This window comes from Conger conger, chromosome 1 (genome assembly GCF_963514075.1).
Source record: "Conger conger chromosome 1, fConCon1.1, whole genome shotgun sequence".
NCBI classification, from domain to species: Eukaryota; Metazoa; Chordata; class Actinopteri; order Anguilliformes; family Congridae; genus Conger; species Conger conger.
In genome coordinates, this window is record NC_083760.1 from 96,262,235 (window position 1) to 96,273,455 (window position 11,221).

Genomic DNA, 11,221 nt, shown 5'->3' on the forward strand with positions numbered 1-11,221 from the left:
GCAGGGCATTCGTAAGGAGCAGCAGGGCGTACATTAGGAGCAGCAGTGGGGTTCGTTAGGAGCAGCAGGGCGGGTGGTTAGGAGCAGCAGGGCATTCGTAAGGAGCAGCAGGGCGTACATTAGGAGCAGCAGGGCGGTGCGTTAGGAGCAGCAGGGCGTTCGTTAGGAGCAGCAGGGCGTACATTAGGAGCAGCAGGGCGTACATTAGGAGCAGCAGGGCGGTGCGTTAGGAGCAGCAGGGCGTTTGTTAGGAGCAGCAGGGCGTTTGTTAGGAGCAGGGCCATGGGGAAGCCTCTGAGCCGGCCGGACTGCCTGAGGAAGAGGCCGCGCTGCCTGGGCCGGGGCGTGCAGCCCGAGGGCTTCATGGAGGACTGCTACGTGCCACAGCGCTCCATCTACGACACCATGCGCATCAACGAGCACATCGACCAGGGCCCCGCGCCCGGAGACGACACGCTGTCCAGCAACGGGACCCCTGGGGGGGCCGCAGGGGCCGGGGGGGCCGCGGGCGGGGGCCCCAAGCGGCTGGACGAGAGGGTGATCTTTGATTCACTGAAGCTGACGGCTGAGGCTCAGACGGGGGCGGGGGGGGGCGGGTCTGTCTCGCCCAGCGTCTCCTCCACAGGCTCCGCCCCCAGCGGCTTTGCCGCGGCAACCAGGAGGCGGAGCCAGGGCAGCGACAAGCGGGAGAGGCGCACGCTGAAGACCTTCGCACAGCTGGAGGTCTCTCCGGGAGAAACCGCCGAGAAACCAGCACCACTGTCCCTGGTGCACCCCACACCCCCGCCCCCGCCCCCCCTCCCGCCCCCGCTCCCGCCCCTCATCCCCCCGCCCCTCCCCGTCCCGCCCAGGCAGAAGCCCCCCCAGTTTGGGCGTGGCCGCCCGAGGGGGCGGATGTCTGACCCCGGGTGCGAGCGAGACCCACACATCCTGGACCAGGACCAAGACACCGCCCCCCTGCTTCCCGCCTCCCTCTCCCCCATCCCCCCCGAACCCCAGCCCGCCCCCACCACCTGCACCTGGCCCCGCAGGCTCATGGGAAGGCGGAGGACTGTGAGTCAGGGCGGGGTCCTGCACAAGCTGCCCATCCTGCCGCCGCTGCCACCCCTGCTGGCCGAACACAGCGAGCTGGAGGAGGAGTCTGTGCGGCTTCTGCACACGCCCACCTCCCTGGCCCTGGGGCAGGAGGGCGGGGCCATGGAAGGCGTGGCCCAAGAGGGCGTGGTTCTGGAGGGCAGGGCTCTGGAGAGTGTGATTGAGGGCAGGGCCTTGCCGGGCTGGCCTGCGGAGGGGGGGATGGGGGGGAGGGAGGGAGAGGAAGATCAGGAGGAGGGCTGGGAGCAGGTCCTGCAGAAGGTGGACTTGCTGTGGCAGGACTGCGAGGAGCAAGGCTGGGGGCCCCGGGGCATGGGCTCCTTAGGCCCCTGGCCCATCCTGCCCCCCCCGCTGGGCTTTGGGAGCCCGGACTCACCCCCCTCCCCCCCCGGCTCTGCGCACGGCTCCCTGGCCGGGGCCTCGCCCCCCCTGGCGGGGCGTGAGGCGGGGTCGGAGCACACGCGGGAGTCGGAGTCCAGCGGAGTGCAGATGTCCGGGCCGGACCAGAGCGGACGCTCCGACACGGAGCGCCGGGAATACGACTCCGACCTTGGGAGCGCCGCCTCACTGGACCGGGAGGAGGAGGAGGGGAGGAAGGACGCCCATATGGGCGGAGTCTGGCTGGAGATTCGGCATTCCTCTCCCTCCCCCGAGGAGCCACGCCCTGACCCCGTACATGGTGAGCCACACTCTGATTTGTCAGATTGATTAACTCAAATATTAGAATTTCAGACCTAGAAATTTTCCTGCAAGCTGTGCGTTTTTGGCTTTTGGGGCTGTCACAACAAATTCTATCCCCCTTACAAAACTTATCCCCTCCGAGGTCACGTTTCCGGTTTCCGGATACATTCCCCTCACGCGTACAGTAGCGTCAACTGGCTAGCGTGTCTTTTTGTGAACGGCATACGCTTAGTCATTAACTAGTGCTCATCTCTCGGTGGACTAATATCAGTACCACTAGCTAGTTAGTGAAACGTACAGCAAACCATTTGGCAATAAATATACGTAGATATATTTAAGTTAGCTCCCTAGCTCGCAAAATAAAAAATATCTAGCTAGCGAGACAGCCAGGCGGATAGATCGCTCGATAACTAGGAAGATAAGCCATAGCTGTTTTTTATTCCTAGCTAGCAATGGGTCTTTCTATCTAGCTAGCTAGATGTAGCCTATATCGCGGTTCAATGTATATAAATAATCGAGGTGTTACACGTGAAGCACTACATATTCACAAAAGCATCGCTAGCTTGCCGATGCAGAGCGTATTACACACAGCGGTAAACAAATAGGATTGACGTCATTGCAGAGACGGAACCGGAAACGTGACCCCGGAGGGGATATGTAGGGAAATTGGCAATTTATACGTTTCGCTAACTTACATACACCGGACTAAATAAATGTTTATTGACAGAGTAATGACTAAGCGTATGCCGTTCACAAAAAGACACGCTAGCCAGTTGACGCTACCGTACGCATCAGGGGAATGTATCTTATAGATCGCATCATAGCAACCAACAGATCATGTTTGGCAACCACGCTATCGACTTGACGCTAACTCATGACGCTAACTTACGCATGAGGGGAACGTAACCGAAAACCGGACCCCGGAGGGGATAAGTTAAAACCTATCCCCTCCGGGGTCCGGTTTCCGGTTACGTTCCCCTCAAAACTTATCCCCTCTGGGGTCACGTTTCCGGTTTCCGGATACATTCCCCTGATGCGTACGGTAGCGTCAACTGGCTACCGTGTCTTTTTGTGAACGGCATATGCTTAGTCATTACTCCGTCAATAAACATGTATTTAGTCCGGTGTATGCAAGTTAGCGAAACATATAAATTGCCAATTTCCCTACAGTTTAAGATAGCGATAGAGATAGCTAGAGCTCATCTCTCGGTGGACTAATGTCACTACTGCTAGCTAGTTAGTGAAACGTACAGCAAACCAATAAATATATGTAGAGAACTAGATAAGCATGACATAGGTAGATATATTTTAGTTAGCTCCCTAGCTAGCGAGACAGCCAGACGGATAGATTGCTCGATAACTAGTAAGATAAGCCATACCTGTTTTTATTCCTAGCTAGCAAGGGATCTTTCTATCTTGCTAGCTAGATGTGGCCTATATCGTGGTTCAATGTATATAAATAATCGAGATGTTACATGTGAAGCACTACATATTCACAAAAGCATCGCTAGCTTGCCGATGCAGAGCCTATTACACACAGCAGTAAACAAATATGATTAACGTCATTGCAGAGACGGAACCGGAAACGTGACCCCGGAGAGGATAAGTTTTGTAAGGGGGATAGAATTTGTTGTGACAGGGCCAATGATTTCTGGCTTTGTGGGGGATGTTAGGTTTTGGGTTTGTAGGAGCTGTTTGGGTTTGTGGGGGCCATTCTTTTGTTTTGAGGTGGCTGTTAGTTTTTGCCATTGTGGGGGCTGATAATATTTTGCTTTTTTGTGGCTGTTAGTTTTTGGTTTGGTGGGGGCTGATTGTTTTTGGTCTTGCAGGTGCCATACATTTTTGGCTTTGTGGGGGCTGTTCGTTTTTTGGTCTTGTGGGGGCTGTTAGTTTTTGGTCTTGTTGGGGCCATACGTTTTTGTGCTTGTGGGGGATGTTAGTTTTTGGCTTTGTGGGCACTGTTAGTTTTATTTTTTTGGGGGGCCAATAGTTTTTTGTCTTGAGGGGGTCATTTTTAGCAGGTCGCCAGAGTCACAGGCTGTCCTCTTCAAACAACTAAATCTAATCTTTTCAAATTAAATGGTAAGTTTTCATTGAACAATACAGCCCTTTATCTCACAGGTCTTTCACAGCATCTTGGTGTTGCTCTTGTGTGATGGGGTTAGGGTTAGGGTTAGGGTTAGAAAAGACTCTCTTAACAAGTGTTACAGACTGCAAGTGTCTATCGCTATCTGTGATGATGTTTGTTTGCTGTGTGAAATGCACTTTTGCAAGACGCTTTTACTGAAATAATCTGCTAAGTGATTAAACTGTTGATTGTAAAAGTACTATAAGCTGTGTGTGAAAGCTCTTGAGGTGTGTCTGTGTGTGTGTGTGTGTGTGTGTGTGTGTGTGTCTGTGTGTGTGTGTGTGTGTGTGTGTGTGTGTCTGTGTGTGTGTGTGTGTGTGTCTGTGTGTCTATTTGAAGCCCAGTGCTCGTGATTGGGCATGTGGCTGGTCGCGGTGGCACAGCACAATTACACAGCTGTTTGTGATCCCGAGCTGAACTCCACCATTTCATTCTGTACAGCAGCGGATCAGCTAAGAATAGAGAAAAGCCTTGCAGGAATATGAACATTTGATATAATTTTCTCACTTAACATTTTACATTTATATTTTAGTCATTTGGCAGATGCTTTTAATCCAAAGTGACTTATAAGTGCATAGGTTCTTCCACAGGTTAAAGCATCAAATCCGTAACTAGTAAAATATGCATGAAGGGTTGTTCTAAACAAAAAGACAGTAATCATAAGTGCCTTTTCTTTTTTTGGGTTAGACAAGAGGGATATCGGAAGGGGGGGGGAATCAGGAGGGAGGACTAAGGTATAGTTAGAAAAGACTAATATCTACCTATACCTATACCTATACTATAACTTTTAGTCTGCGTCAAAATATGGGGAGGAACCAGAACGGAAAACAGGCGTGAACATGCAGCTCGAACGCCAGATGCTCTTGGTGAGGGAACCATACGGCGACCAGAGCTGGCAGACCGGAGTGGTCTAGCTGGGGAGTAGGGAGTGATTAAGGATTGTATGTAAGGTGGGGCAGTCCCCTTAGCAGCCTGAAATGCCAACACTAGGGCCTTGAATCGGATGCGTGCGGCAATAGGAAGTAAGAGCAGTGCTTATATTTAATGTAATGTTTTCTTAGATGTGAAGCACCTCATGGACCAGAGACTGTGTGTCCTTGTTTAAACAGAAGGGGGCGCCAGTGAGGATATACCAGCCGGAGGTGGGAGGGGTCGAGAGGAGGAAGATGAAACGGGGGAGGGTAAGGAGATCCAGAACACGACCTCTGACCCCCAGCCCCCTGCCGAGGAGACACAGGGCGTTCCCATGGTTACCAGGGCGGAGTCCCCCCCCTCCCACACAGACTCGCCCCCCCCCCTGTCACCCTGCAAGCCCGAGGGGCGTGGCTCGGGGCTGGACAGCCAGGATGCCGACGCCTTCGTGGTGACGGACAGCTTCGTGTACCTGGCGGTCTCCGCCCTGCCCACCTTCCCCCCCGCTGCCCCCCCCCAGGAGAAGAGCCCGTCTCCCGCCCTGCTGCAGCCCCGGCCCCGTGCTGAGGAGGGTGACTTCCTGTCCAGCGACGGCTTTGTGTACCTGGCCGCTCCAGAGCGCCACACGCTGGCGGGCAGCGGCAGCTCCGGGCCCAACTCCCAGGACTCGGACTCGGACGCTGCCCAGTCCGGCGTGGACTTCGCCCCGGGGTCCACCACAGCCGACAGCGACTCGGACGCGTCCAAATCAGAACCCGACCCAACCCCGCCTCTCTGGGACCAGTGGGAGGAGCTAGAGCCTGGTGTCCTGCGGGGGCTGTTCTGTGACGACCAGTCAGAGAGTGGACTGATCTCCGAAGACCAATCCAAGAGGAGTCTGATCTGCGTGGGCCAATCGGAACAAGGCCTGATATATGAGGACCAATCGGAGGAGAGTCTGATCTGTGAGCGCCAATTGGTACAGGGTCTGATCTCCGAGAGCCAATCAGAGCAGGATCAGATCTGTGGGGACCAATTGGGGCAGGACCTGGTCTGTGAGGACCAATTGGAGCAGGATCTGATCTGCGAGGGCCAATCAGAGCAAGGAATTTCAGGGCCAGGAGGGCCGGACGTCGGGGGTACACCTGAACAGGAAGAGGCGGAGCTAGGTTTACCCGTGCCATGTGAGGAGGGGGTCGCAGAGACTGCAGGAGAGGTACAGCGTGCGATCTGCCTCTTCCTGTCCGCCATTTCCCATCAATACCCACCTACCCTCCCCCTGCGTTCACTCTAACCAATCACACTGTCCCATCTTCAGCTATGCACACTAATGGTACCCACAATGCCCCTCTGTCTATCTTTGTACCTCCATCTGGTGCCAGCCTTCCCCTCACATGTAAATGAAATACTTCATGACCTACTTAATAGCTGAAGAACTCCATAAACCATCCAGGATGCCTGCAGCCTGCCTGTACCAACAATTCACACCCCGTCCCTCTGTCTTGCAGATCTCCCTCTCTCCCTCCCTCTCTCTATCTCTCCCTCTCCCACACTCCCTCCTTTTCTCACTTCCTCTCATTTTCCTTCACTCTCTCTCCCTCTCTCTACCTCTATCTCTGCCACTCTCTCTTTCTTGTGCCAATCTCCATCTGTCTCCGTCTTCTGAGAATGCAGTGCGTTCCTCCAGTCAGTTTGCAGGGACTCCAATCACTTATTTTTCAGCTCCTTTCCTTGCCCTGACATTGATCGAGGTCTGCAATCTTTAAGGACATTTCAGTCCATTAAATATTCCTTCAAGTAAGTAGAAGCTAGGTGCTAGGAGGTTCCAAAAGATTTCTTGAGCAAGGAAACATGAGCACATCCTTTGTGTGAGAGTGAGTGTTGGGCACAGTGAGTTTGAGAGCGAGTGAGTGTTGGGGCAGGGAGTTTGAGAGGGAGAGAGTGAGTGAGTGAGTGAGTGTTGGGGCAGTGAGTTTGAGAGAGAGTGAGTGTTGGGGTAGTGAGTTTGAGAGAGAGAGTGAGTGTTGGGGTAGTGAGTTTGAGAGAGAGAGAGAGTGAGTGAGTGTTGGGGTAGTGAGTTTGAGAGAGAGTGAGTGTTGGGGCAGTGAGTTTGAGAGAGAGAGAGAGTGAGTGAGTGTTGGGGTAGTGAGTTTGAGAGAGAGTGAGTGTTGGGGCAGGGAGTTTGAGAGGGAGAGAGTGAGTGAGTGAGTGAGTGTTGGGGCAGTGAGTTTGAGAGAGAGAGTGAGTGTTGGGGTAGTGAGTTTGAGAGAGAGAGAGAGTGAGTGAGTGTTGGGGTAGTGAGTTTGAGAGAGAGTGAGTGTTGGGGCAGTGAGTTTGAGAGAGAGAGAGAGAGAGAGTGAGTGTTGGGGGCAGTGAGTTTGAGAGAGAGAGTGAGTGTTGGGGCAGTGAGTTTGAGAGAGAGTGAGTGTTGGGGCAGTGAGTTTGAGAGAGAGAGTGAGTGTTGGGGGCAGTGAGTTTGAGAGTGAGTGAGTGTTGGGGCAGTGAGTTTGAGAGAGAGAGAGAGAGAGAGAGTGAGTGTTGGGGCAGGGAGTTTGAGAGAGAGAGAGAGAGAGAGAGTGAGTGTTGGGGTAGTGAGTTTGAGAGAGAGTGAGTGTTGGGGCAGTGAGTTTGAGAGAGAGAGAGAGAGAGAGTGAGTGTTGGGGCAGTGAGTTTGAGAGAGAGTGAGTGTTGGGGCAGTGAGTTTGAGAGAGAGTGAGTGTTGGGGCAGTGAGTTTGAGAGTGAGTGAGTGTTGGGGCAGTGAGTTTGAGAGTGAGTGAGTGTTGGGGCAGTGAGTTTGAGAGAGAGAGAGAGAGAGAGAGAGAGTGTTGGGGCAGGGAGTTTGAGAGAGAGAGAGAGAGAGAGAGAGTGAGTGTTGGGGGCAGGGAGTTTGAAAGAGAGAGAGAGTGTTGGGGCAGTGAGTTTGAGAGTGAGTGAGTGTTGGGGCAGTGAGTTTGAGAGTGAGAGTGAGTGTTGGGGCAGTGAGTTTGAGAGTGAGTGAGTGTTGGGCACAGTGAGTTTGAGAGAGAGAGAGAGTGTTGGGGCAGTGAGTTTGAGAGAGAGTGAGTGTTGGGGCAGTGAGTTTGAGAGAGAGAGTGAGTGTTGGGGCAGGGAGTTTGAAAGAGTGAGTGAGTGTTGGGGCAGGGAGTTTGAAAGAGTGAGTGAGTGAGTGTTGGGGCAGTGAGTTTGAGAGTGAGTGTTGGGGCAGTGAGTTTGAGAGAGAGAGTGAGTGTTGGGGCAGGGAGTTTGAGAGTGAGTGAGTGTTGGGGCAGTGAGTTTGAGAGAGAGAGAGAGAGTGAGTGTTGGGGCAGTGAGTTTGAGAGAGAGAGTGAGTGTTGGGGCAGGGAGTTTGAAAGAGTGAGTGAGTGTTGGGGCAGGGAGTTTGAGAGAGAGAGAGAGAGTGAGTGTTGGGGCAGTGAGTTTGAGAGAGAGAGAGAGTGTTGGGGCAGTGAGTTTGAGAGAGTGAGTGAGTGTTGGGGCAGGGAGTTTGAGAGAGAGAGAGAGAGAGAGTGTTGGGGCAGTGAGTTTGAGAGAGAGAGAGAGTGTTGGGGCAGTGAGTTTGAGAGAGAGAGAGTGTTGGGGCAGTGAGTTTGAGAGAGAGTGAGTGAGTGTTGGGGCAGTGAGTTTGAGAGAGAGAGTGAGTGTTGGGGCAGGGAGTTTGAAAGAGTGAGTGAGTGAGTGTTGGGGCAGTGAGTTTGAGAGAGAGAGTGAGTGTTGGGGCAGTGAGTTTGAGAGAGAGAGAGAGTGAGTGAGTGAGTGTTGGGGCAGTGAGTTTGAGAGAGAGAGAGTGAGTGAGTGAGTGTTGGGGCAGGGAGTTTGAGAGAGAGAGAGTGAGTGAGTGAGTGTTGGGGGCAGGGAGTTTGAAAGAGAGAGAGAGAGTGTTGGGGCAGTGAGTTTGAGAGAGAGAGAGTGAGTGAGTGAGTGTTGGGCGCAGTGAGTTTGAGAGAGAGAGTGAGTGTTGGGGCAGGGAGTTTGAGAGAGAGAGAGAGAGAGAGTGTTGGGGCAGTGAGTTTGAGAGAGAGAGAGTGAGTGAGTGAGTGTTGGGCGCAGTGAGTTTGAGAGAGAGAGTGAGTGTTGGGGCAGGGAGTTTGAGAGAGAGAGAGTGAGTGAGTGTTGGGGCAGTGAGTTTGAGAGAGAGTGAGTGTTGGGGCAGTGAGTTTGAGAGTGAGTGAGTGTTGGGGGCAGTGAGTTTGAGAGAGAGAGTGAGTGTTGGGGCAGGGAGTTTGAGAGAGAGAGTGAGTGTTGGGGCAGTGAGTTTGAGAGAGAGAGAGAGTGAGTGTTGGGGCAGTGAGTTTGAGAGAGAGTGAGTGTTGGGGGCAGTGAGTTTGAGAGAGAGTGAGTGTTGGGGCAGGGAGTTTGAGAGAGAGAGAGAGAGTGAGTGAGTGTTGGGGCAGTGAGTTTGAGAGAGAGAGTGAGTGTTGGGGCAGGGAGTTTGAGAGAGAGAGAGAGAGTGAGTGAGTGTTGGGGCAGGGAGTTTGAGAGAGAGAGAGAGAGAGAGTGAGTGTTGGGGGCAGTGAGTTTGAGAGAGAGAGAGAGAGAGAGTGAGTGTTGGGGGCAGTGAGTTTGAGAGAGAGTGAGTGTTGGGGACAGTGAGTTTGAGAGAGAGAGTGAGTGTTGGGGCAGGGAGTTTGAGAGAGAGTGAGTGTTGGGGCAGTGAGTTTGAGAGAGAGTGAGTGTTGGGGCAGTGAGTTTGAGAGAGAGAGTGAGTGTTGGGGCAGGGAGTTTGAGAGAGAGTGAGTGTTGGGGCAGTGAGTTTGAGAGAGAGAGAGTGTTGGGGCAATGAGTTTGAGAGAGAGAGAGTGAGTGTTGGGGCAGTGAGTTTGAGAGAGAGTGAGTGTTGGGGCAGTGAGTTTGAAGTGGCAGAAGGAGCCTCTGTCTATTTTTGGTGAGAGTAACTAGTTCAGTCTGAATTGGGCCAGGGACTGGGGGCACCCAGGGGAGGTGAGGGAGGGGGATGGGGAGGGGGCGTGTAATTAGGCAGATAATGTGCCAGTTAAACACCAAGCAATTACACTCCAATCCACAGCCCCCCCCCCCCCTTCCCCAGAGACACACTGCTGTCCCACTAACACTCTCTCCTGACTCAGTGTGCATCATGCATCTCTCACAGTCTGCGCTTATACAGGGATTCGCCAGATAGACTGGTCCAGTTCTGACTGGCATATTCTCCATAGTAATGGCCGATGAGGCTCATGGGTATTGTTTTATTTTGTGCCATTAGATGTATTGGACTGACCGGAAAAGCTTATTTTTTCAGAAACAGAAATGAAATGAGGCGGCACGGATGGTGCAGTGGGTAGCACTGCCGCCTCACAGCAAGGAGGTCCTGGGTTCGAATCCCCGTCGGCCGGGGCCTCTCTGTGCGGAGTGTGCATGTTCTCCCCGTGTTTGCGTGGGTTTCCTCCGGTTACTCCGGTTTCCTCCCACAGTCCAAAGACATGCACGTTAGGCTGATTGGAGAGTCTAAATTGCCCGTAGGTATGAGTGTGTGAGTGAATGGTGTGTGTGCCCTGCAATGGACTGGCGACCTGTCCAGGGTGTATTCCTGCCTTTCGCCCAATGTATGCTGGGATAGGCTCCAGCCCCCCTGCGACCCTGATCAGGATAAGCGGGTTCAGATAATGGATGGATGGATGGAAATGAAATGAGTGAGTGAGTGAGTGAGTGAGTGAGTGAGTCTATGTGGGTGTGCGTGCGTGTGTGTGCGTGTATGTGTGCGTGAGTGTGTATATGTGTGTGTGTGTGTTTGTGTGTGTGTGTGTGAGTGTGTATGTATATGTCTGTGTATGTGAGTGTGTGTGTGTATGTGTGCGTGTGTGTGTGTGTGTGTATGTGTGCGTGTGTGTGTGTGTGTGTATGTGTGTGTGTGTGTGTATGTGTGTGTGTGAGTGTATGCGCGTGTGTGTGCGCACGTGTGTGTGTGTGTGTGTGTGTGTGCGTGCGTGTTTGTGTGTGTGTGTGTGTGTGTGTGTGTGAGTGTGTATGCGTGTGTGTGTGTGTGTGTGTGTGTGTGTGTGCGTGCGTGTTTGTGTGTGTGTGTGTGTGTGTGTGTCAGTGTGTATGCGTGTGTGTGTGTGTGTGTGTGTGTAGGCGGTTCTGGCTGGTGAGTCATACAGTGAGACAGTAACTGCCTGTTCTCTGGATGGAGTAATTAATGTGCTGAAATACCCCTCCCCCCCTCAGTGTTGAGCAGCGAGGTGGGGAGGGTCCTGCAGGGTGAAACCCCCCCTCCCTGGGTGCCACGCCCTGCATCACAGTCTGCAGTTTGGGCCTCACTGACATTACATTACATTACATTACAAAGCATTTAGCAGACGCTCTTATCCAGAGCGACGTACAACGAAGTGCAAATCGAACACAGGGACCACAGTTGGCAGCTAGAATACCCCAAGTGCAACAATACCATATATATAAGTGCCAGTATAATC

The 11,221-nt window shown here is 53.2% G+C and overlaps 1 protein-coding gene across 4 annotated transcripts in view; it reads left to right on the forward strand.

Annotated features, from left to right (window-relative positions):
* Positions 1-1,019: 1,019 nt before the first annotated feature.
* LOC133121714 (microtubule-actin cross-linking factor 1, isoforms 6/7-like) overlaps positions 1,020-11,221 on the forward strand; it is a 30,759-nt gene continuing 20,557 nt past the window's right edge. For all 4 annotated transcript variants that reach the window (XM_061231115.1, XM_061231143.1, XM_061231124.1 and 1 more), the window contains exons 1-2: positions 1,020-1,774; positions 5,014-6,011. In XM_061231115.1, coding sequence (XP_061087099.1) covers positions 1,036-1,774; positions 5,014-6,011 — 1,737 coding nt within the window. In that variant the 5' untranslated portion in view covers positions 1,020-1,035. The remainder of the gene's footprint in view (positions 1,775-5,013; positions 6,012-11,221) is intronic.